General features: G+C 34.7%; 1 protein-coding gene across 9 annotated transcripts in view; it reads left to right on the top strand.

The window, feature by feature from the left end:
- Positions 1-27,766, top strand: part of Evi5 (ecotropic viral integration site 5) — a 226,985-nt gene that overhangs the window by 163,631 nt on the left and 35,588 nt on the right. For all 9 annotated transcript variants that reach the window (XM_063254237.1, XM_063254233.1, XM_063254227.1 and 6 more), the window contains one exon: positions 17,767-17,862. In XM_063254237.1, the coding sequence (XP_063110307.1) occupies positions 17,767-17,862 (96 nt within the window). The remainder of the gene's footprint in view (positions 1-17,766; positions 17,863-27,766) is intronic.

Genomic DNA, 27,766 nt, shown 5'->3' with positions numbered 1-27,766 from the left:
TTTTTTTTTTTTTTTTTTTGGAAAAGAAAATTTTAATTAGTAATGTAACAATATTGGTTCATCAATTATTACAAGGCATACTAATGCAAGATGTTAATAATTGAGGAAAATAGGTTTATTTGGACTCTGAAATTTTGTAAATCTGAAATTGTCGGTGTCGCTCCCGTCCGGCAGGAAAAACACACGACAGATTCTGACGATGTGCAACCTTGTCTTTATTTGTCTCCGCGTGGGCCCCGCGAGGCCTCTGCTCTGCCACCAGTCCTTTCTTACCGGTGGACTTTCTCTATCTCTCTCGTGCTTCTCTCTCGTGGCAGGAGAGGCATTTACTTTTATAGGGTAACAGTGGCCAAACAGTTCAAAGCGCGCGATGTGGGCTGATTGGCTAACATCAGTTGTTGCTAGGCAGACTATCTTACAGAGCGGGTTGTTTACGTCGCCAGGGCAATCAGGGGGCAGGAAGCAGGCGCCATTTTGGCTCACTCGATGGGAGGGGTAATCTAGCTCAGGCTTTGCTCTTTCCTACAGGCCTCACGTCCGCCAAGTAAGGCGACCGGGCTCGGCCGCGGCTCCCAACATCTCCCCCTATTTTATTTATTTTGAATGAATGTACGCATCGCAGCCCGCCCTGGATTGAGTGCAGAGGCTTATGCCCTGTGTTGAGGCCCACCGTAGGCCCTTGGCTTGGACCCTGGTCGGCCGCCCCTGGGTCCGCCAAGGCCTTGAGACCCTCGTCCTTTTTCCAGGGCCAGGAGTGAACTGGACGGAACCTGGATGCACATAGGCATGCACTCATGCCCCTCCGTGTGATCCCCTCGGAGAGACATCTAGATCTGGGCAGATTCTAGTAATCCAGCGGCTTTCGTGCAGTATGGGGTAGGGCCTGGCTTAGGTCGAGTCGTGCTGGGGAGGCACGCTCTTACCCGTCATTGACTCACCTACCCTGCTGTGTGGTGTCAATAGGGAAGGAGTGCGGAAGACCCGCCACATCTAGACCCGGTCGTAGGCCAGTCGAGCGAGCCATGCGTAAGCCTGGGGGTCATTGTGCCCATCACGGGCTGCTGCCAGGGCCGCATGGGTAACCAGGCGTACTTGACGCCGGGCCGCCACAAGGCGCCCATTAATAAATGATGTGACCCATCGGAGCAAGCATGGTCCTACAAGTAAGAGCAGAAGCAAGGAGCACAGGGGACCTAACAATGGTAAATCATAGGGGAGCAAGCCATTCCAGGCTCCCCAAAAAGGGATTGTCCTGCAGTTCTTTTAGGGCTCATCTTGTTGTTGGGTCTGCGGTTGGCCTCTGGTGGAACAGGCCTGATCTTCAGTCCAGGGACTTGTCGCGTCAACCTCTCTGGGACCCACAGTGGTTCTCGTCCCGGTCCCTGCGGAAAAACACAAACCGCGCCTCGGTTCCAGCTGATTACCGGATCCGGGCCCATCCATTGTCCCGTCAGGACATCTTTCCATCTAACCCATCCTTTATTTTTTGGGGATGGGGTACAATGTGCCATAGCTGGGGAGCAATTTTCACTGTTTAAGTTTAAAAAATTGTGTGTGAATAATGCCATAGATAACCGCGCCTTTGGAGGCAGGCCTTGGCTTACTCCCCCTTTTTGTTTTTTATTTTTTTTATTTTTATTTTTTATTTTTTATTTTTATTTTTTTTTTGGTCTTTTTCGTTTTTTTTTTTTTTTTTTTTATCGGTACCAGGGATCGAACTCGCGATTGCCTGCTTACAAGGCAGGCGCTTATGCCGCTGAGCTAAATCCCCAGCTCCCGTTTCCGGTTTATATGATCTTGTGTTTCTTGTTTTTTTGTTTTTTGTTTTTTGGTCTTTTTCATTTTTATCGGTACCAGGGATCGAACTCACGACTGCCTGCTTGCAAGGCAGGCACTTATACCGCTGAGCTAAACCCCCAGCCTCTGATCTCGTGTTTTTTAAGAACTCATGCAATTATGTAGAACATGAGGTAAATTGGTCACAAAATTGACTCATTCTCAGGTAAACTACAATTTATAAAGAACAAATTCTAACTATAATTGCTAATCTTTCCATGTATGCATTTAACTGGCTCTGTAAAGCATCACTTTAAAACACTGTGTGTGTTTCTTTTTGATTTTTTTCCTGCCTTGTATGTTTTTCAGGTAACATTACCTTTTAAAGATTCTTATATGTACTTTTAATTTTTCTGGTTACTAAAAAGAATATTCAAACCTTTGTGTCCAGGACTTTAAAGTACAGGAAACTATTATCAAAACTTATCAGTAGTACATGATATGAGTATGATTTGTTTTTAGATGTTTCAAATGAGTCATCTTGAAGTCATGGAGAGGCTACCACTTACCACATTTATCGTTCTGATTAATTTTTCTTGAGGCTAAGTAGAAATCAGTAGTAACTTACTAAAGCTTAGTGGTTGCTGTTGATGTTTCACTATGGTATATTGATTAACTATGGTGACTACTTATCAACTGTCAGGGATTTAATCAAATTGTTGGGTTTTCTTTTATGGTAATTAAATATGCAGTTTCAATTTGCTTCAGAGATTTTTGCTTTAGTATGTGAATTGAAAATAACAAATTAGAGCTTAAAATTGTGCCTGTGCTGCAAGTTAGAATGTTGGCCTCTGTGACCGTTGAACCTGGTTTCATAATGTAGCTTTGAAAAAGTGTTATTTAACCTTAAAAACAGTAAACAGGTTTTTTTATATTGTCTTTAAAATGGTTTAACTTTTATAAGAGAGAGCTTGACTATTTATGTACCATAATCTCTCTTTTTGTTAGATTTTTCATCTGTGGGTGTAACATGAAGTATTTTTAAATGTAAACTTCACACTTGAATTTGAGTCTAAGCAACCTTCATTGTGTCATGACCCTTCTAATACCACAAACCTTCTGTAATACTGCTCCCAGAGAAAAACCCACATCCTATGTATAACCTTAGATTTATTTTGAAATCTCTATGAAAAGAGCATAGGGAGATTACTAATTGTTTCTGTTATATTCTTTAAACGTAGCACATCTATTTATAAATGATGTTTTTAACTTTAACTGCCAGGATTAAAATATTAACAGACATTAAAGTATTTATTGCTTTTTTTTGTTTTTGACTCAGGATCTGTCTCACTATGTAGTTCAGGCTGGCCTTGAACTCACTGTGCAGTGCAGGCTTGCGTCAAACTCTTGACAGTCCTCTTGCCTCAGTCTCCCAAGTGCTGGGATTTGGCAGCATATAGCAAGTGCTGGGATTATAGACGTGTGTCTCCATACCCATATTCATATTCATTACTTCATATGCTAAAGTTAATGTGTAAAATTAATAATAAATTCTAAATTTCAGCAGAAAATTAGGTGTTTTGTTAGATACCTAGGTAAAATTTACAAAAAAGAACCCAATAGTAGTTCCCACAGTCAATACATACTTTTTAATCTAGAAATAATCAGCCCATGTAATGCTAGTAAGCAATTGCAAGTTTAAATAAGGCATCTTGTTTATGTTTTATTTAGTTCCCGTTTTATTTTTCTTCTATTTTGGATTCCTTTTGTGTTTCTTATGTAACTTTGTAAAATTAACACATTAATCCTACATTATTTTTAATACAGTGTTTTTTTGAGACAGGGTCTTGCTATCTGGTTCAGGATGACCTTCAATTCACTGTGTAGCACAGACTGACCACTAATTCATGGAAGTCCTCTTCCCTCAGCTTCCTTCTCTCTTCCTTCTTTGTCCTCATTGTTGTCTTTTTCTTTGATTTCATCATCTTCTTCATCTTTTTTTTGTCATCTTCGTCTTCCTCTTCTTTGTCTTTTTTGTTGTGGTCTTTTTTTTTTTTTTCAAGCATTAAGTTGGTTTTTACTTCACTTGCTATCATCTCAGCCTGTGTTTCTCCAAATCAGCTGGTTGCTTATGGGGATGGCAGCTGGGGTGCTCTTCTCTCCCAGCTTGAGTGCTGGCTGGCTCACGGGAGGGCACCACTTAGCTTCTTGATTCTCTTCTAACTCACAGGAGAGTGTGGCTTGTCAGCCTTCCTCTGAGTGCTAGGATTACAGGCATGGGCCACCACATTCAGCTTTTGTTGTTGTTATTGGAGATTAATCCAAGAATTGTACTTTTTAAAAAATTGCTGTCTATCAGTATGAGAATGATTAAACTATGATATACCCATTATCTAGAAAGTTGTATATCTTTCAAAAACAATAGAGACCTACAAGACATGCAAAGTAAAAAGAAAAGAAAATTATGAGCAAAATGTATATCATATGTCTACTTACACATGTTAAAAACTATATGGGGGGCTGGGGATTTAGCTCAGCGGCATAAGCACTTGTCTTGCAAGTAGGCAGTCGTGAGTTAAATCCTCGGTACCGATAAAAAAAGAAAAAGACAAAAAAAAAAAAACAACTATATAGGACTATGTGTATTTGCACATTAAATATATGTATTTAATACATATAAATATGTACATCTCTAATATAAAACGTGTATCAATGTACATGTGTTTATATTAATTCATATTTATTTAAATACATTTGAAATGTCTGTAGTGACTCCCCTCAAACTGTTGAAATATTCCTTCTAGTGAACATGAAGAACTTGGTACAAAAAGTAGAACAGAGAGTAGGTACTCATTTTTTTTTAATTAAGTGATATCACTTTAATTTTTAAAACGTGTTTGTATTTAAATAGCTTTCAAGATAATCATTGTTAGAAAAAATAATTAGAATTTCTAAATACAGGGGAAAAAAGTCAACAAAGCAAACTTAGTAAACCTAACAAAAGTGCGACTTACTTTCTCTGACCTTAAAGTTCCTACACTGACTGGCTCCTGCCTGTTTCTCTGGTGTATCTTAAATCACATTTTGTTTTACAGGTTATTTCTAGCAACACTGACCTTTGCTCTGTTATTGCTCTTTCAGTTGCCATATTAAGGCTTTTGCTCTTGTTCTTTTCTTCATTTGCAGTACTGAGCTGTGGTATTCTCATGACCACTTCTTTTTTATTTTAAATCTGAGATTTTTCCTCATCACCTTTGTGAATGGATCCCTCCTCTACACTGACTGAGTTACACTGACTCAGTTACACTGCCGTATCATCATGTCTCACCTTATGACCCTTATCAGTGTCTGAAATTATATTCACTTTAAAAATTAACTTTCATTTCTCCACAAACACCTATCAGAACGGTATCTTACATATTATTATGTTCCTAGTACCTGGTTTTATTTTATTTTATTTTACTCCTTATGTCCTGAATAAATTTTAGGAAGGAGAAAACAATCATATACAAGCAAGTAACAGTCTGTGCTATAAGAACAGGTACAAATTCTAAATATAAACAATCCTCTGACTTAAAATTGTTCATGTTTGTGATGGTGTGAAAGATATGCATGCAGTAGAAACCAGACTTTGAATTTTGATCTTGGGTGAGCATTGTTTGGAATAAGACTTCCTAGCAGTGGTGGGCAGTAATTGTGATACGAAGCTGCCAGTCAGCCACACAATCACAAAGGTGAACAAGCAGTGCTTGATAATATACTGTTACTAAGCTATGATTTTGCTAGACTAGGTGTATTGCACACACTTTTACTTAATTATATTGAATTTGTTAAGACATAACCCCATCATAAGTTGAAGAGCATCTATACTTTTTGCAAAACATCACTTATTTAAATAAATACTGCTCCAGAAGTAGATTGAATCTGATCCTAGAAGTACCTGCACTAGAAAAATTACAGTTTTTTTAAAAAAGTAAAAACTTTTCCCATTGAAATCCCGAGATGAAAAGGAGTATGACTTAATGCAATAAAGTGAGAACAAGCTTGAGTGTGGAAGGCAAAGGTAAACAACTAACAAAAGAAGCAATACTAGAGCAACTTGTCTTCTAAACTCATGTCTGCCCCCTCCTTTCTTACTCCACACTTTGTAGGTGAGAAAAATCCTAAGAGAACTCATTCATGTCCCAACGGTGGGAGGGAAGGAAAATAAGTATGTAACTTTCTGACTGAGGAATGGTAGAAACTTCTGTAAAGAACAAACCATTGAGAGAACTAAGAAAGTGAATATATATCTGCTCCCTCCTCCTCCCTGTCACAACCACACAGTGGGCATTAAATCTAGAGTCTTCACACTGAGCTACATCCTCAGCCCCCCCCCCCTTTTTTTGAGACATGGTCTAGCTAAATTGTTTAGGCTAGGCCTGAACTTGAAATCCTTGCTCAACCTCACAGAGTAGTGGAATTACAAGCCTACACAACTGTGTCCTGCTCTGAATACCTTTGATTCCTAACTAAAGTGAATCTGGTGCAACACAGTGTCTCTGAGAAACTGTCTGGATTCTAATACCTAGATTTGGGGATGTTATCCCCTAATTAAGTGACATAAGATTCTTTTTTTTTTTTTTTTTTTTTTTTTTTTTTTGTCTTTTTCCTTTTTATCGGTACCAGGGATCGAACTCACGACTGCCTGCTTGCAAGGCAGGTGCTTACGCCGCTGAGCTAAACCCCCAGCCCCTTGACATAAGATTCTTAACAAAATATCAGAAAAGTAAACAGAACTCTTGCTTAGCCAGGTTCTTTCTTTCCCTGTGCTATTTTTTCCTCCATAGAGAAATGAGAACAAGCTTGAGTGTGGAAGCCAAAAGAAATAGATTTGTAGAACAGCAGAGATTTAATGTCAGCCAAATCATTAGAATATTTGGAATGTATAGACAGTTACCATGAACATTATGAAAAGAAATGGAATGGCAACTTGCTTTATGACATTATAGCATGGATAGAAATATTATTTATAAGCCAAATGATTCGAGTGAATACAAAGTAATTCAGTGGTAAGAATTACAATGGCTTCACACTATAAAACAACATAAATTCAATAAAATTATGAGATCAAAAGATAATTGAATAGTATGAGGTGAAAATGAAGATTTCTGAGGAAAAGTGTTGAACCTAAATACATAATTGCGGAAATTATACACACAAAAAGAAGTCCATTCAATAGATAATGTTGAAAGATGAAATGTTTATTGGAGAGAAGCTAAAAGTAATCATAGTGAACGCAGAGAGTAATAGCAGCAGAGCAAACTCTTAGCTAATAGACATGAATGCTAGACAGATAATCTAATACAGAGGGTTAATGGATATCCCAAACAAATGGCAAAAATATTTACTCAAAGATAGGAACAAGAATTCCCTGAAATTAAGGAAGATTCAAATATGCAAATTAAAAGAACATCCTTAACTTAGAGCCCAAGAAAAAATACATGAATAATGTGCATGACAGCTATTTTGAAATAATAGTTCTAGTACATATCTTGCTGTGTCTCAAATCAAAAGTGTGGTTTATATTAGAGTAATATGTAATGGTGCAAAGCATATGACACTTAAGAGTGAAACCTAAGGGGCTGGTGATTTAGCTCAGCGGCATAAGCGCCTGCCTTGCAAGCAGGCAGTCGTGAGTTCGATCCCTGGTAGCAATAAAAAGGAAAAAAAAAAAAAAAAAAATATATATATATATATATATATATGAATGAAACCTAACCTTTCCATCTGGCTTTTTCCTGGTTATCTGTGTGGTACTTGACAAATGAACTTACCACTGAGTCTGTTTTAATCCCCTAAACCTGGTGAAGCTGGACTGTGCATAGTTCAAGCTTCCTGCAAAGACAAATACAGATAAAGGAACTTTGCCAGATAAAGAGAATTTATTATTTTTCAAATCTGAAAAAGTAGCTAAAGGAAGTAGACTATTGTAATAATCATCAAAACTATAATAATTATCAAGTGAAAGATCTAGAGAAATAATAGTGGTAGGTAGTACAATGATGAAGATTATGTTCACATGGATTCAGAAAGGCCTTTTGGAACTAATTCTTCAAAAGTTTTGTTACCTGATTCACACTGTTGCAAGAGGACTTGTCAAGATCTCAACTTAGGCTAGTATGATACAATTTATTATTAACAAGCAGAACACATCAATATATATCCTTTCCTTATGAGCATGGTACAGTCGCTACTTTAACTGCACAAGATCACCTGCTTGGACTTAGTGGATGTGTGGTACATACCTTTAAGCCCCGCTACTTTGGAGGCTGAGCAGGAGGATGGCAAGTTGGAGACCAGCCTGAGCAACTTAATGAGACCTTGTCTCATAGTAGAAAGTAAAAAATGCTGGGCTTATAACTCAGTGGCAGAGTGGTCGCCCAGCATTTGTAAGGCCCTAGTTTCAAACTGCAGTACCCTCTACCACCATGCATGCATATGACCAAGAAATAAAAAGCCAAAAAACAAATATGAGATAGAATCTTTCAGTAAGGTTACTCCCATGAGTGGAATATGAGGGTAGTAAAATATAATAATTCCATTCTTCAGAAGGTGAATCATATTTTCTTCAGCTATATAATTTTCCATACACACGATCACTGTTTCACCTAGCAAGGTAAAACTTAATGAGTAGTTACTTGTTTCTTTGCTTTTATAGTATGACCTCTCTTTCTTTGGGGTATTTTGTGCTAACTCTGTGCTTTCCCAGAATTTAAAATCATCTACTTAGTCAATAGAATATTTTTTCAATGAGACAAATGATAAAAATAACAGGCCAGTCAATTCAGGACTTTGGGGGAAAATAAAGTGTATCTATTACCAATTCTGATCCGTATCCAAGAACAGGATATTAAATGAATTTTGAGCAAAGAGATGGAATAGAAACTTCCTTCATCCTCTCCACACATCATGACAGACAGAGGCATTTATGTGTAATCAAAGTAATAATAGATAGAGGGCTGTTTCTAGATTTTTTGATAGTACTGAGAATTGAATCTAGGGTCTTGCATAACACACTACAACTGAGCTATACTCCCAACTCCAGAGAGTATTCTTTGTGTCTTACAGGATTTAAAAATTAAACAGGTAAATTAGATATAGTAGCAAATGCCAGTAGTCTCAGCTCTTGGGAAGATGAGGTAGAAGAATTGCTGTGATTTTTAGGCCAGCGTGGGCTGATAGTGAGTTCAAGGTTACCCTGAACTATACAGAAAGACCTTGTCTCAAAAAAACAAAACCAAAAAAACCTGTAACTACCAATAATTATTTTTTATCTTTTACAAAATATTTAATATATAAAGAATAACGTATTTATCAGTATACTATATAGAATGCTGTATTATGTGTATTAATGTTTGCAGTCTTTGACTTGAGTCTAGTTAAGCTTCTGTGCCCAGGTCATCTATATTTATATCTTTAATCAAGTGAGCCTATTAGGTTATCGTGTTACTTATTTGATTTTAAAAAAGTAATAAAAATAGTACTTTATTTACAATTTTGTTGGAGGAGGAAAATTTTCACTTTTAGCCTGAACAATGTACGCCTATAGATTTAGACTTCAAAAAAGTTAGAATGCCATGAAAAATTTTTTTAAAGTGCTGAGGGATTATTGTAGATTAAAACAGGGTAACGTGATTTTAACCAAGTATTAAGCATGAACCTTGACTTGAATCTAGAGAATAATAAAACATTTTGAGTCCTTTCTGGTAAACTTGAACTATATGTTCAGTGATATTATGAAATTACTGTTACATTTAGGTATTATAATGGCATTTGTTTATGTAGGACAGTTTCTTATTCTTAGAAAGTATCTGCTGAAGTATATAGAATTAAAATTGTCTTGATAGCTGCAATTTCTGTTCATGCTTTAGAAAAGATGTGTGTTTCAAACATATATGTAGAAAAGGGACAAGAGATAATGTGGCAAAATAATAATTGGTGAATATAGGATATAACTGCAAGGCGTACATATAATTGTCATTGTACTGTGGGTGTTATTTCGGCTCTTCTATAAATTTGAAAATTTTGAAAACTAAAAAATAGGTAGAAATTTAATAAGATGTAAATAAAAGACTAAATGCTTATATATTTGCTTCCCTAGTTTAGAACACTTTCTTTTACCTCAGCTGTTCCACCTGGTACATTAACTGATTAAATTCTCAATAGCACCAAAAACTTTTAGGCACATAGTCTGGTTGTGTAGTATTTAAAAGCCTATGGTTTAAAATATAGCTTTTAAAATCAGCTATCTTCCTGTCTAAGGAAGTGTCCTTCCTGTTGCAAGATAGGGTAAGTTACAACCAGCATTGAAAACATAGATAAAGAAACAAACAACAATGGCCTTTTAGGCATGTTCATTATAGTTGGTTTCAAAAAATTATCCTGGCTAAATTCATGCATTTAAATAAGCCCAAGGTTCTTGTTCTTCTTTTCTCATACCTCATTATTTTTTTTTTTACGTACTACCAGCCCCCACTTTTCTTCTAAACTCTTCTTCAAAGCAACTTAATGTCATGTTCATTTTGGTTTTGCTGCAGTATCACATGCAAAAACATGTTGCTTAGAACTACAGAGAAAACTTCTCTCAATTCTCCGTAATCTTCAAGAATTTCTAGCTTAGTTTTTAATGTGAAAGTACCTCTGAATAAAATTGCTGTACTTCATATACTACCATATACACACTGCACAGCACATAATCATTTTCTGTTCCCTGCAGACCACAACATTTATGGATTTTTCAATAAACTGCAATGTATATGTGACATATGTATCCTGGGCACATTCTGTGTCTTCCTCATGCTTTCTCTGATTACAACTTCATGATTGTGGAGATAAAATACTTGAATGTGTAATGCAAACCCTATTAAGAAACAGCTCAAGGAGTTGAATGCCAGACTTAGCTGCTCTTTACCAAAAGTTCTTCCACACATATCTGTGTATGACATTAGAAAACATAGCTTTTGTAGTATCCCAGCCTGTTACCCAATAAATAAAGAATTGAAATATTTCACTCATTAATATTCATATCTCTTCTCAGATATTGATACTTTTAAATGTTTAAAAGTTATTTTGCTGGCCCCCAGATCTTTGGAGTTTTTTTCATTCTTAAAAGCAATTATCTGAGTTTTTAGTGATCAGAGTCATAGATTTGGAATTTTCTCAGATCCTAAATATTTTGTTAATTCCTCCACTATATTACCAGACTTTACAATAATATTTTCTGTTTGAGAACTGGGCTAGCTAAGAAAAGGATTTGAGTTCAAAATTGAGCTGATTGCAGGCAGGGAACTGACAAGCTGAAACTAACATGGAAATACTGTGAAGTGAAATAGTAGCATTGAAAGGAATTAAAGACTCCTAACTGTTTTCCTCTTTTTATTTTAAAACATATTTTCTTGGAAGTGTGAAGACTGTAATGTTTGAATTTTGGTCATTTATCACATTTACTATGGTGATAGTAATAGAAAGAAATACTCATTTCTTACATGTAGAAGTATACTAAAATCTATAATTAATAACTAAACTAGGAAAATAATTAGTTGAGATTTTTTAGTGAACAGGACAAAGTCGTCCTATTAAAAAGTCAATGGTATATTATTATGCATATGAATAGCACACAAATAGAATTTTAAATTAGTGTTATAAAATTATTATTTTTCCTTTTTTTTTTTTTTTTTTTTTTTTTGGTCTTTTTCCTTTTTATCGGTACCGGGGATTGAACTCACGACTGCCTGCTTGCAAGGCAGGCGCCTATGCTGCTGAGCTAAATCCCCAGCCCCAAAATTATTATTGTTCTTTTCTGGGCAGGTACTGAGAATCGAACTTCAGTACCTTGTACTTGCAAGGTATAGATGCTGTATTTCTCTGGCCCAAAATTGTTATTTTTCAAATCTCATTAAAACCAGGACCTTTTAAGCATAGGTCTACACACTAGCTATGTCAGACTCACATCATGTGTATTTTTCAAAGCAGGTGGTTTCAAGCCTCATTCCCAGATTTTGATAGTGCAGTAGATCAGAGTAGAATCTGTTAATATGTTTATAAAATTTTGAAAGTGATATTTCTCTGCCATCTTTTTTGGAAATCAGTGTTTTAAATATTTCCTAGGTTAAGCTAGACACAGTGGTGCACACCTGTAATGTCAACACTCAGCCTGCTGATGTAGGAGAATTGTTGCAGGTTTGAGACCAGCCTGTGCTACAAAGTAAACTCAAGGCCACCCTGAACTGCATAAGGAGACCCTGTCTCAAAAAGACCAAAAAAAATTTTTTTGTTAGGTTATATTATCCATATTATTGTATGGATTTAACCATATTTTTAAAGTGTTTATTACTTAACCATGTTTTTAAAAATATTTATTAAGTATATTTTTATTGCAGATAACAGAAAATCCTTTTAATTAGTAGAAATAATAGAGAGAGTTTAGTGCTTATGTAACTAAGAATTCTGTGGATGTGTAATGTGCTTCAGGAAAAGTTTGGTTTGGGCTCCAACTTGCCATTAACCATGATTCTGTAGGTTCTGCTGCCTTTGTCAGTTCTACCCTCATTGTGTTAAGATGGCTAACAGATGAATTTTATATCCATATACAAGTTGTATATTCCTTACCCAAAATCACATAAGGGCAGGGGCCACTGTTCAAAACATTTCAAATTAATGAGCATTTCAGATTAGGAAAGCTCAGCCTGTGTAACTAAATCATTCAAAATGAGACTTTATTAGAGCAATATAATTTTAGAAGCAACTGAGTGACACTTCATTTGTATAATATTTTACAGTATGTTTTATCATTATTTCCTGTCCTCCATTATGTAGTATCAATTAGACTGAAATTATCCTGTTGATGAGATTGAAGGCCCTGTTAACCAAACAAGAAAACCACATCTGGTTTGCAGTTGGTTCAGTGGTTGTATTAAATAGTGTGATTTTGGAATTTTGCTGGAATTAATAGGGTATGGCTTTGTGTTTTGGATATTCTGATATATATTGAGCATCTCTGATCTGAAAAATCCAAAATACAAAATTTTTAAAATGTAACAACCCTACAAGTCAGCTGAAAAATTCACCACCTGACCTTACGTGACAGGCTACAGTCAAATGCAGATGAACTAATAATATTGTATAAAATTACTTTCAGCCTATGTGAATGAGTACACAAAACATAAACATCTTGTTTAGATTTGAGTTTCATGTCGTGTCTAGTGTGTTTTGCAAGTATTCCAAAATACACAAATTTTCTGAATTTCAAAGCACTTCTGGTCTTAATTTTTCAGAAAAGGGATACTTAATCTTTATTACTTTTCACTTTACATTTCTAATAAACTGTAATTAAAGTAATATTTACTCTTAAAAGATAAAATCAGTAAGAAGATTTTGGAGACATACATCTTTTCATATAAGTAAATGAAGTACTATGTGAAACATTGCTTAGTTTTTAGCAGACAGTGGGGGTTAAAGGAAATCAATTGTATTGATAACTTATTCTTCCCAGTATTTTATTATGAAAATTTTCAAACATACAGAGTTTGAAAGAATTGTAAACATCCATAAATCCACTACCCCATTCTACCACTCATATTTTGCTGTATTTACTTTTTCTGTTACATCAGATATTCATCTAACCACTATGCTAGCCATGTTAGTTTTTACCCATTTCAAAGTCAGTTATATTAAACGTTATACTTTAGAATTATACACTTAAAACTTGCATATAATTGTTATTGTAGTCTTTTTTTAATTAAAAGGCACATGTATAAAACTCTTGCCTTAAGGTCATAGTGTGAATCAGATGAGTATAGACATCATAATGATAGTTGCTAACATATTGAAAGACATCCAAGAGTGAATGTGCAGTTTGTTACTTTACACTCTGTTAATAAAAAGTTTCATTTATAATGTGACAAGAGGAAGGTGTTTAAGGTCTTTTGTATAAAAGCACAAAATACCAGAACTGTTGATATATTAAGTCTCTTTTTTCTTTGTTACTTACCAGTTAGTTTTACTTAGGAAATCAGCTAACTGCAATATGCTGTTATCAGCTAAACCAAAAGAAAACCTCAAGAAAATGCAGGTTTCTGGTAAATTTATTAGTGTAGCTGACATTTTCCTACCTGCTTATCAGAAACAAACACGTGGATACTGTTTGAAAACAGAAAGCAATAAAAATATGTGGGGGGAAAAAATTAAAACATTAGATAATTGAATGAACTATCCCAAGTGAAATTAAATCGTTATCTACTTTTTGGAGTATAGTAATTGTTCAGTATGTTCTTGATACGTAGGTTTATACCCAGTTTTCATAGAGAATCCTAAAGCACTTTAGATTAACATTTTAAAGTGAGAGAGTGTTCATAGAACATAAAAACCACAGGCTTTTAAAGTTTCTTACACATTTTAACTTACTAGTATTTAGAAACTGCCTCTTTTTACCTTTAATTTAGAGATACCTGCTATGTTCTCTTAAGCAGACTATTGAATCACAATACCCAATGCAGAGCTAGCTAGCTGATATCTTTGTCATACTGGTATGCCACTACTGTGTGACAAGTATGATGAGATATTGTCATGTCCAGTTGTCACTTCTAGAGCCAGGAGTTGCTTATCACCTATTCCTCTTTTGTCAGCTTATTCAGTATACATTAAAAATTGTTTTACTTTTTCTATCTTATCTTCACAGCATAGTTTCATGTGCATCATAGTCTTAACTTGTGGATAAAAAAGTCTTGCAGAAGAAACCCAATGTTATGTTTTATAATGTTAATTTAAGTATTGAAAAGGACAACTGCATACATTTAGACTTAAATATATGAAGGTTTTTCTCTTTGAAATTTTGACCTTTATTTAATGAAAAGAAGTTCAGAGAGCTTTTTGAAGATCATGAAATCTAAGAAGACTTCTTTGATTTTTCACAAGCATATTTTCAGGGCTGTTTTTTTAAGTTAAAAACATTTCTTTGTGAAATTTCTTAGGTGTTCTCTTGTTCACCAAATACTGCCTTTCCTCAAGAAATCAAAGTGCTATAACACTTTTTAGCTAGGAGGAAACATCTTTTGAGTCACTTGATTTGCTTTTTGTGAAACGGATTTAATGATTTCCTATTTTGCCAGAATTTTTTTTCATTGCAGTTTCCCTATAGGACAGAATTCTACAGCCTTTCAATCTAAGGTCTTTTTTCTTTAATTACTGCTTTACAATATTAGAACTTACCTTGTCCTTATAATTTTGTTACCCACATCTTGTTACTAATGAATTCTGCTTTTCATTTGATCAGTCAAGACAGTGAATATATGATACCAAAATAAGACAACAGAAAACACAAAAGGATAACTGAATGTAATGTCAGATGAATGATGAATGATCCTCATCTAATTATTCATACGCATAATATTAAATCATTTACATACAACAGTGCTATGGGCCAGTGGTGATGAACTTTTAGAGCTTCAGTGGTATAAATAGTTCCCCCTCTTGTGGGCATAGGGATTTAATTGCTTTAGGGAATTTCAAGTCAGAAGGGCTCACAGATGCTCAATACAGATTAGCTATTAATATGTACTTGGTTGCAAATGTCAGAAATGTATATTCAAACTGGTCTATACAATAAAAGGACTTTATTTTTTATAAGTGAAAAAACAAGGAAGACTTCAGAGATGTTTTATTAGGATTCTGACTATTTCTGCTGGTCTCCTGGTTCTGCCTTTTCTCTGGTCATTGGGTCATTTAAGATTTCTATCTAAAATTTCAAAAGAAGAATTTATTTTCTTAAGGCTTATGACTAAAAATAATAAATTGTCTCTTAAATTTTATTTTATTGTTATTTTTAAATTTTTTTGTCTTTGTGAGGCAGGGTCTCTCTATGCAATTCAAGCTGGCCTTGAGCTTGTAGCCCACTTTGTAGCCCACGCTAGTCTCAAACTTGCAATGATCCTCCTGCCTCAGCCTCCTCAGTGATGGAGTTACAGGCACGCACCACCACACTCAACCTCTTTTGCATATTTTTAAAATGCCTAGCATATTTGGAGTATAGTAGTTGGGAAGATAGTTTTTTGCTTAAATGATCATGTCCCAGTTTTGTTTTTATATATATAAAGAAAACATTTACAAGCTATAGCCATGCTTTTATAGCTACACCAATATTAGTTCACTTAACTAATTAAAAAAAAAGGGTTTTTGAGAGGGTATTCTAAAAAAAAAGGGTTTTTGAGACAGGTTGCCAAAAGAAAAGTAACAGGAGTTACATACGAATAACTTGCAAGATTTGAATAACAGACAAGATAGCAAAAATAGTTAACTCAGAAAAGCAGTGTGGGATGGGTACTCTGACTCTACAGGATAGCTATCTATTCTTGTTGCTGGAACAGTTCCACTTCTTCCTGCCAAGGATGTTAGGAGAAAGTATGTAGGAAGAAAGTGGCAAGTGAGCTTGGCTGCAGTCAGAAGTATAAGCCAGAAGATGTCCAAGACCCCTTCTTACTGTGATCTTAAAAGGTTGTAAGAAGAATCTCTGCATTGGAAACCATTCTTCATTACAACATACTGATTTCAAGGCAATGATACAAGACCTCAGACACATTTTAAAACCTCTTTTCAAAATGCCTAAGCTGGTGTGGTGGCACGTACCTATAATTCCAGCACTCTATCAGGCGGAGGCAGGAAAACCCCAAGTTTGAGCTCAGCCTGGCAATACTAAGCTTATTGAGGCATTATGAGATTAATAGAAGTTAGCTTTGGCCTCTGCAGTTACAAGAGATACTCAAAGTGGTGGCCAGTAGCTTCTAGGCATTTGTAAGTATAGTGAACTGCTGAAATGTTTATACATTTTTGGCAGACTATATAATATACACACGCCTTAACACTAAAATTCTAAAGTCTAATATTAAATAATCTTCATTATTAAGAGATACTGCACAGTGCATTTATAGTCTGTTTTATGGGGAAGAACAAGTATCTGTATACTCATGTATTTGATTATATGTGTGTAAACCTTCATGGGGAGACTACACAAGAAAACTTTATTTACAGTGGTTGGAAAGAAATTGAAGTTGGCAGCTATAAAAGTAAGTCCATTCTCTTCTGGTATCTGGGGTTATTTTGTAATTTCAGTGAATGTCTCCAGATTAGAGTTTCTAAGCATTTTTAATTTTTAATTTAATTTAATTTATTTTTTATTTTTTGGTTCCAGGTATCAAACTCATGACCTCACACTTGTCAGGGAGGCACTTGTGCCAGTAAGCTAAATTCCCAGGGCAACATTTTTTAAATATCAATACATACCTTCAGAATTATAATGTTAGAGATATCACAAACAATTCTGGTTTCACTCTGAAAGTGTCTGTTTTCTAAAAAATTCACAGTTTTCAGGTGGCATAAAAATTCTCTTTGTAATCTATATCCTTAGAAAATGGTTTCACTACTCTTTGAAAAGTAATTCTTAGTATTAGGATTGTCTTTTAATCAATATCTAGATTGCCAGTACACGTTTCTGAGCTAATTACACAAGGAGACTCAGAACTGTTCTCTTTTAAAGTGATTTAGAGATTTTTTTCTTTTCTCCTTTTGTCCCTTTCATGCCAAAGCAATTCCCCAATACATTTTCAGGAGTCTCATTATGGTTTGGATAGAGAAACATCTGCCCACAAAACAACTAGATAAATGGCTTTGAAATTCTAGAGTAATTTTTCATCAGAAGACTTGTTTTATAAATGATTTCTTAAGATTCTCAAAAGGTACATTTTGTAAACTGTATGAGTTGTAAACAACTTCCATTAAGGATTACTCAGAAATACTCACTTTAATCCACTGTTATTTTCAAAGATAGTTTTATGAATGGGTTTGATCATATTCAGCTAATTAAAAGGTACGTGTTTATGCTGCCTTGTATCTTGAAACACTTGAGTATATGTGGTGAAAACTGTTTCTTGTTTTGCTTTGTTTTATTATAATAAACAGAAAGAAGAAGGAAAACTTCAAGGACAGCTTAGCAAGTCTGATTCTAACCAGTACATTAGGGAACTGAAAGATCAGATAGCAGAGCTGAATCATGAGGTAAGTGATAAGTTTTGATCTTCACATATTTCTTTCTTCCTTCCTCTGTATTTAACAGCACTTTATTATGGGTCGTAAAGCTGAGTGTTTCATGCTAAATTTTATCTGTAAATTCTGAACTAATATAACATTTTAGAATATTGTCTTTTTAGCAAGGATCCTTCTGTTCTAATATAAAGGATTCATTTCCTTAAGCCTGAATCATGACCTAAAATGATAAATTAATCTTTTCATGGAAAATATTTTATTCTCTATTATGGTCTGAAAATTCTGGATAGGTTGTCTAGGTATTTACTTTAGTTAAACCAAATTTTGTCTTATATCTGTAGAATAGATTTGTGGTACTTACTTTGTATACAGAGGGAAGTCTTTTTCTCTTGCCCTCTTTTCCCTCTCATGGTGGTAGTACTGTAATTGCAAAAAAGGATACTTGCCTAATATCAGTTAACAGATTTCTTAGTATTTGAATGCTTTTTAAACTGGCATTACCTAGAAGCTATACGATTCAACCCATGAAATTTTCAGAATTTTACTAAGTATTATATGAATGAGTTTTGACTAGGGTGGATACTTTTATAATACGGCTCTTGGTCGATTTCTTTATTATTTTCTACTAAATTTTCTGACAGCATGAATGTAATGTTTCTTATTTTGAATCTTTGTAAAATAATGTTCATTTACAGTAATGATGTATGAAGGAGTAGTAGAAACTTGATTTATTTAAAAAAGAAAAGAAATTCATTTTGGTCAATAAATGAACTCAAAACCTCAAAGGAAAAAGTTTAGACACTACCTTTTCCTGGTATTACACCCTTCAGTTGAAGTCTGAGTGTTTTTGGGCAATACCTCCTAGAGGTAACTCAATCTAAGAGTAAATTTAACTTAAGAAACAAAACATAAAAATATATCTTAAGATCTAGTTCAGTTTGTTTTGAAATATTAGGAGTCATTTATGTAGGGTTAATCTTTAGCCATGATAAATTTGAGCAGTTCAGAATCTCATATATAATCCTTACCTATTTTATGTGCATTTTTATAAAGTTTTTACCTAAATGTGTAAAAGAACGAGATACAAATAAGCATTTTCTGGAAATCCTTATCCTTTTGAAAACTCTATTAATCATTCTTGTGTTCAGAAGTTGTTCTCAGCCAGGCATGGTGGCATATACCTTTAATTTTAGCAGTCAAGAGGCTAAGAAAATTATATCTAGATTGACTTTATTTTTTTAGCTAAGTAAAAACTAAGTCAGCAGATACTAGTTGTATCTGCTATATGTCTTTACTAAAAATATTTTCCTCTTTTAAAATTTGCATAAAATGCCAGGCATAGTGGCTCACGCCTGTAATCCCAGCACTCCGGAGGCTGAAGTGGGAGGATCATTGAGAGTTCGAAACCAGCCTGGGCTACAAAGTGAGCTCAAGGCCAGCCTGAACTGCATAGCGAGACCCTGTCTCATAAAAGGCGCCCCCTCAAAAAATTTGCATAAAATAATTCACATGGGCAACAGTGGCAGTGCATGCCTATACGTCCAGCACTCAGAGGCTAAAGCAGGAAGATTGCTGCAAGTTCAAGGCCAGCCTATGCTACATAATGAAACCTTATCTCAAAAAAAACCACATGTTTAACTTGGAATTTTTTTTAGTGTGGGACTTGCAATAGTAGGTTGTTACCTGATACATAAGTGAAAACTAATGAACAGGGTAAAATTTGCTATTGTGGAAGAGCTAGATCATACAAATTAAAGACTAAAACAGTTTGTGATAAGGTAGTAATTTTGCAGGTAAGAGTAGTCAAAGTCCTGGATTTAAGTAGGCCCCAGTCAGAAGTCATGGGAGAGAACTCAGAAGAATATTACCTTTATACCACACACGAGGGGTCAAAAGTGAGTAAAAATACAGGGTTAAGAATTTAAAGCGGGCTAGATTTTACTGAAAGGTTAATGTAAGAGTAGCAGGAAGTAAGAGTAGACTAGATAGAATCATTATGGTGAATCTTTAAAGTTAGAAGAGTTTGAATTTACAAAGTACTATAAAACTATTATGGATATTTAGTTGGGAGTTCCTCATCCTTAAGCTTTCTGAGCATTCACCTGTTTTAAAGTTTTATCACTAAAGAGAAAGTAAATAAGTGAAAAGTTTTCAAACCAAGATTCTGGTTGTAGTAAAGTTACTACTGTTATAATTACTACTACATTGTCAGATCAGCCTTTTTAATGGGGCTAACTATAGTGTCACCTTTTTGTTCCATTACTTTCATATTTTGATAAAAACGTTACAATTTTTAAAAAAACAATCAAAATCCATCTAATCTCAGTTTAGCATTTGTATATATTTAGAATCTGGCAAAATCTTTGGCCTTCTGTCTTTTTGAGACAGAGTCTCACTATGTAGTTCAGGCTGGCCTTGAGTTCACTTTGTAACCCAGGCTGGTCTTGAACTCAAAGCAATCCTCCTGCCTTAGCCTCCAGAGTGCTGGGATTACAGGTTTCCACCATCATATGCAGCTGGAATCTTTAGCTTTCGAGAGGAAAGTTTACATTGAAATATTAATACAGTATTGTATTTGAACATGTGACTGTTAATAGTCATTTGGTTAGCTGTTTTTTATACTCACTAAATATTTAAGGAAATTATTGAGAGAATTCATCAGATTCATCTTTCTAAAGATACAACAGTGTTGCCTATTTTAACAACTTGACAGCGTTAGCATAGTCAGCTGTGTGAAGTACTAAAGGTTAAGCTGTCAGACACTTCATGTTATTACTGACCCTGAGATATGCATAGATATGGAAACTGAGATTTACAAATGGCATTCACCCGAGCTCTTTCCAACCATTATACAAGCAGTAAATAGTTGGGCCAAGATCAAATCTAGATTGCCCTCTTCTTTTAGAACAGAAAAACTGTGATCTGTGTCTAAATCTTAGGAATGGCAGTTAATAATACACAATCTTTAACTGTTGCTCCTCCCTGACATAAATTTGCATACATTCTATAAGTGAATCATGCAGTTGACCTAGCCACAAGAACTCTGTTTCTCCCTGTTGACATTGGAAATAGAGATTTAGCTTTACTTCTTGCTGTTTACTGTGATCCATCCTAGTGCCTTCTTATTTGAACCCTGTGATTTCTCACTACCTGACTAGCTTTCCTTCTAAATCTGCCTACTTCCTGTGGAAATTTTAAAATTTGGAGCCTGTTGTACCTTGTCAAAACCCTCACCGAGGACTGGGGATTTAGCTCAGCAGCGTAAGCACCTGCCTAGCAAGTGCAAAGTCATAAGTTTGATCCCAGGTACAAAACAAAACAAAAGAAAATAAAACCCTCACAGAAGCCATTGTCAATTCTTGCTTTCGTAGACGTAGCAAGGGGGAGGTTAAATCTTATTTTTCACTCTTGTTCCTATAGAAAAGAACTGGGTCTGAAATTCAACTGTTTTTCTGCCTATCATCAGAGTGCCTGCTATATATTAGGCCCTGGATCTAGAACTAAAAAATAAAGATTGAAGAAACTCTCAAGGGCCTCAAAATCTATAGTGAAAATAGATATATAAATAAACTGTAATATATTGTGAAAATAGTATAATAGCTTCAGTTATTGCTCATTGCTAGACACAGCACTGTTATAATTCTGTTATGTATTTCTTTAATATTTGCAATGGTCCTTTGAACAAGGTAGCATGATTACCATTCACATTTTAGAGAAATGTGATAAAACTCAAGTTCTGGGGATTAAATGTCTCCCCATAGTGATATACTAGTCAGTGAATGAGGTGGGATTTCTTTTTAGTTCAGGCCTTGTGATTCCTAGTCCATGTACTGCAAGCCCAACTACCAAATGCTATATTGCTTTTTTGGAAATATACAGGTATAAGAGTCTAATAACATCTGGGCTGATTTTGAAAAATGAAATTCTTCAGACATATTGAACATTTGGAACTTTTATGTCAGAAATATGAAACAAAATTACAGGTTTCAGGAATTAATAAACCACCTATCTTTGTAGCATAGTGTTTTCTTACAGCTGCTGATCTCTAAAAGCACATAGTTTACATGCAGGAAAGGGACATACAAGAAAGTAAATATTCTGGTTTAGAAGCCAACTTGGCAAATAAATCTTATGGTTCAACCAGATCTGCCAGTTAAATGAACTTCTGAGTCTTTTGGAGCCTCATTATTATAGCAGTATTGTTTAATGGGAAAATGCATGCTGACCAGTTAATTTGAAAGTGCTTTTGTAATACAGATGTCTTCACTTATTTTTAATTATAATGAGATGGTTGTAGTACATGGGTATTCTAAGAATAAATTTATTTCAAACAAAGGATAGTTCGCTTATACTAAAAATTGAAGCCAGGTATGGTGGCACAAGCCTATGATTCCAGCAATTGGGAGGCTGAGGCAGGAGGATTGCTGCAAGTTTGAGGCTTGCCTTGGCAGCATTGTTTGTTGAAGGCCAGCTTGCACTGCATAGTGAGACTGTGGGGGGGGGGGGTTCTGTTAAGCAAGTTTGCTAAATTTTGTCATAATAAAGTGTTTTATGTCCTCACAATTGCATAAAAGTAGTCTAACTCCATTTGCTTAGTAGTTTTTCTGTTCTCTAAAGCAAGCTGTATTTTATATAAAATCCTAGCTTATTCTATATAATTTTTCTATATTTTTATTGTTTTCTGTGTGGGAGCTACTAAGCCAGATGTGAACTCTTTATAGATAATTACTTGAATCTTCATAATTATCCTGTAAGAATTATTAGTCATTCCCATTTGGTAGTCTCAGAGATACCAAATAATTGGTCTAAAGTCACATAACTAGTGAATAGCAAAAACTGGAATTCAGGACCAGGACTTGTAATTAGATTACAATGGATTAAACTAGGATGAAGTGAAGGTAAATCTTGGTATGTATGTTTAAGTTTTGTGAAGCAAGGTCTCATTATATAGTTTAGGCTCATGGCAGTCCTGCTGCCTCAGTCTCCTGAGTGCTGGTATTATTGGCATGTAATACCCTTTAAAGCATTTTTATTATTTAATATCCTTCCTTGTCACAGTTAAGATTAATCAGATTTACAAATGTTACAAAATGGCAAAGTACAAATTTGTAAGAAAAACAACTGAGAAGTATAATACAGAACCCAAAATAAGATCAATAAAAATTGTATGCCTATGTATGTCCTGTTAGTAGGCCATATGTTTGGCTCTCAGGTTTTCAGCAGCCAGTACAATACAAAATGGGAAACCTAGTCTAATATTTCAGAGTGCCTATATGATAAAAACTGGCCAATTAGCTAGAACTATTCCTGATGTTAAAACTAAACAGCAGCCAGGCATGGTGATGCCCATACACATCCATAGTGCCAGCTATCAGAAAGGCTAAGGCAGTAAAATTTCATATTCAAGGGCAGCCTAGACAACTTAGTAAGACCTCCATCTCAAAATGAAAAGGGCTGGAGATGCACCTCATTGCTGCAGCACTTGGCCTGGCATGTTCAGGGCTCTGAGTTCAATTCCTAGTACTATCAAAAAACAAAACAAAACATTTTCTCTATTGCTTCTTCATAAAGGAGAGACTTAGTTTGAGATTTTTTTGTTATTGTTATTAATATTCTTTAATAGAATGAATTCATAATCATAAAAATTGAAAACTTAAAAGCAAATTTAAAACAAATTGTTTAGAGGCATAGGACACAAAAAGTGTTACAAGTTTGTAGTTCAGTAAATCATTACAAAGTAACATTCTGATAATTATAATCCAGTCCAGAAAAACAGATCCCAACCATTATTTTCCCTACTGAAAATTAACAATAATCTTGATTTATAGTAGTTTAAGCTTTTGAACTTTTATATAAATTACTTCTTGTAGTCTGTATTCTGTGTCAGCACTGTAAAATTTTACTCTATAGGGGCTGGGAATTTAACTCAGTGGCATAAGTGCCTGCCTGTCAAGCGCAAGGTCATGAGTTCAATCTCCCGTATCACCAAAAAAAAAATTTTTTTACTCTGTCATTTTAAAATCAGCTGTAGGTTATTCATTTTCATTGCTGTATCATTTCCTTTGTATAAATATATCATTGTTATTCTGTTAATGCATATTTGTGTTATTTTCAGTTTTGTCTTTAAAAACATTGTAAAAACATTATCTTTAAGAACACTGCTGAAATTGTTATGCACATTTGCACTTGCATGAGCAATGAAGAAAGTTCCTAGTGTTCTACATCTTCACTGACGTGAAATTAGCAGTCTTCTCAATTTTAGCCGTTCTATGGATATGCAGAGATTTCTCTATGTGTCTTTAATGTGTCATGGTTTTAATTTGTGTTTCCCTAATTACTGAATACTTTCTTCCAGCATCTAGAACAATGCTGACATGGTAGTAGGTACTTAGTGAAGTTTGTTTTAGCAAATAAGTGATGTTTGTAACTTGTATATAAGGTACATTTAAACTCAAATAGGAATTCTGTCAAGGAACTTACTGATTTGCAAAGTTCTATGAAAAGAACATTCCAGACAGAAGCAACAACTAGCTTGAAGACGCCACGAGAAAATGAAGAGGGCTTTTAAGAAACCACAATAGGATAATCTGTCTCCATCCTCTTCTGGCAGCAGCAGGATGCCTTGGGGGCCATGGTCCTTGGCACTTGGGGATGGAAGATCCAGGGCAGGAACCAGGTGGTAAGAAACATAGACAGGGCCATCCTTCCTAATCCATAGGCCACTAGCAGGACTAGAAGGTTCTCTTTTTGTATGAGTTAAATTTTTACTTTCCAAATAAATTTGAAAACCTCAGGTGAAAGAGAAAAAAAGATTTCTTTAACATCACCATTTATTGAAGAATACTGGATGTGAGAGATAACTTAGGAGGAACGAGCCAGACTGGTGACACAGTAATCCCAGCACTGGGAAGAGACTGAGTCAGGAGGATAGGAGGATTGCCATGAGTTCAGGGCCATCTTAAACTAGGTGCTAAGTTCAAGGCCAGCCTGATATGTGTAACAAGACCTTGTCTTTAAAAAGAAAAAGAGGAATGGTCTGACCTAATTCTGAACATTACTGAGACCCCCTTTTCTTAAGAAATGAGAGAAATGTAAGCTTTTCATGACCAAGCTGGCATCCAAAAATAGAAGAGCAACTGCTGCTGTAGTATACTATAAACAACAAATCAGGTAAATACACAAACTTTGATTCTAGAAATAATCATTGTATCATTGTATTGACTTCTAGTACCCAGTGTTTCTCTGCCATTCTCTTTGTTAGGCAATTTTTTAAGTTAAATATCATTAACAGGGATCCTCTTTTATTGTTACTATCACTAAGTAGTCAATTAGCTTTTTAACTAAATCTAAATAAAATCTGAACTGAACTTTGGCTTAGAATAATGTTTATATTTAAATACTCAAATTTTTTAATGCTCAAAAATTTGCCTAATGTGTACCTGAGCTATAGATTTAAATATCTACCACGTACTTTTAATGTCTTAAATGTACTTAATATATTATTGAATAGTAAGAGTACAATTAAAGTGAAATTTTTGCAGGACATGATGGTGCATAGTTATAATCCCAGTTATAATTTCAGGAGACTGAAACAGGAGAATCACTTGCGGTTCAGGGCTAACCTGAGCTGTATAGTCAGTTCAAGGCCAGCCAGAGCAGTACATATTGAGACCATATCTCAAAAAAAAGAGTATAATTTTTGAAATACGGAACTTTAAGAGTTAGATTTTAGTATACTCCTTTATATTCTTTAATTTTGTCTTAGCATTTCCCAACCTAAAACAAATTAGCAAAAATTGAGCTTGAATTTTTTTTAAAAAATCTTTTAAATACTCATTGAAAATGGTTAATTGATGTCCATATTTAAGGTAAAAAAGAGTGTAATATTTGATTCTATAGAACATGGTGGCTATTTTTCCCATTTCATTTCATACTGAATGATACTGTCTTTGGTTTTTTAACTTCATGCTTTCTCTATAACTGCCTATTTCTACCAGTCTTCATTTTCTTTTAAAGTTTGCAAAGTTCTAGGTATGTTACTAGTTTCCAGAATGTCCCGCTAGTAAAAGTGACACTCTTAACCACAAACTGCATTGACAGCAGTAGCACATTTCTAGAGACAAAAAGTAGAATCAAAAACAGCATTTTCTGTTTGTACTGATGGGCGCTAATGGTTGAATTGCTTAGAAAATGTTAATGTTTAAGAAAAATGTCTTGTGGACTTTCATGTATATTTTTACAGCAGAAAAATATTTTCCTAGAGTGGAAAACAAATTTCCTTAAATTTTTTTGTTTAATTAGAGCATTATAAAGACACTTAAAATCCAAACTATGGTGATGCATAAAACTGAGATATAAGACTCATAAACCTTTTAAACTACAAGTCTTGAAATTTATCTCATTTTTCATTTGATAAATGATGCTGAGGACCTGAGAGTTAAGAACTTACTCAAAATTACGCAGCTGCTTAGTGGAGGAGTTGCAACTGATGCCCAACCATTCTAGCTTCTGATCTGTCACATCTCACTGCTCTGCTGTAACCCTGCTGATATACTTACCAGGCACATATTATTTCAGTAGAGTTTGATAGCTGGGCTTGTTTGTTTGTTTGTTTTCTGAGACAAGGTCTCACTGCATAGTTCAGGCTGGCCTTCAACTCACAATGATTCTCTTTCCTCTGCTCCTCCACGTACTGAGATTACAAATTATGCCACCATGCCCAACTCATTAAAAAAAAAAAAAGCTGTTTAACTAGATTAAAAGAAATTAATCTCTAAAATGAGCACTCAGTGTCTAGTTATTAAAATTCCACTCTTAGGGGCCAGGGATGTATCTTAGCGACACAGTGCCTCCCTCACAAGTGTAAGGTTCAAACTCCAATACCAAAAAAATACAATATAATACAATACCACTCTTACCTTATTTGTTGGGGATTGAAGCCAGGGCATTCACACAGCTACATCCCTAGCCCTTTTTATGTTATATTTTGAAGCACGGTCTTCAGGCTAGCCCTAAATTTGTGATCCTCCTGCCTCAGCCTCCCAGAGTATTGGTATTATAGGAGTGCACTACTACCTGGTTAACTTTTTTTAAAATTTTATTTAAAGAAAGACTAAACAAAACAGAAAATGGGTAGAAATAATACAAACGTTCAGAGAAAAAATACACAGTAAGAAATCACTAGTTAATGTTTACATACTATTCTTTTACAAGTAGTTGTTCAAGATACAAAAGTGGAACATATAAAATGGGAATTCAAACAGCAAAGACTGCAAACAGTTCTGTTCAACTATCCAACAAAAATTTAGTAATATGATTGTCAATCATAGGATTGACACTTACATTTACACTTAAACATACATGCAGTTATCCATGTTTTCATTTATGTTGAGATTAAACAAACTAAAGCAGGCTAAAGTCATTCTTAACAAAGAATAATAATATTGCTGGATTTCACATCATGATACTCTGGGATCAGCACTGGGTACTGTAATGTGTTGTTGTTGTTGTTGTTGTTGTTTTAATTTTATTTAAAGAAAGACTAAACAGAATGCGGGTAGAAATAATACATACTTTCAATGAAAAAAATAAACAATAAGAAATCACTAGTTGATGATTACAGATTGTCCTCTTACAAATAGTTATTCAAGATACTAAAGTGGAGCATATAAAGTAGAGATTCAAACAGTGAGATTGCAACCAGTTCTGTTCAACTATCCAACAAAAACTTAAAAATATGGCTATCAATCCTATATACTTAAACATACATGCAGTTATCCATATCTTCAATTATATTGAGATTGAACAAACCCAAGCAGTCTAATATCACTCTGAACAAAGAATAATACTATTGCTGGGTTTCACATTATGACACTCCAGGATCAGCTCTGGGAACTTTAGTGTCTCTTTTTCTTCA

This window comes from Cavia porcellus, unplaced genomic scaffold, assembly GCF_034190915.1.
Source record: "Cavia porcellus strain 051 isolate PalLab524CR breed Dunkin Hartley unplaced genomic scaffold, mCavPor4.1 scaffold_1, whole genome shotgun sequence".
In the NCBI taxonomy this organism is placed as follows: Eukaryota; Metazoa; Chordata; class Mammalia; order Rodentia; family Caviidae; genus Cavia; species Cavia porcellus.
This window is presented reverse-complemented; position numbering and strand designations above follow the sequence as displayed.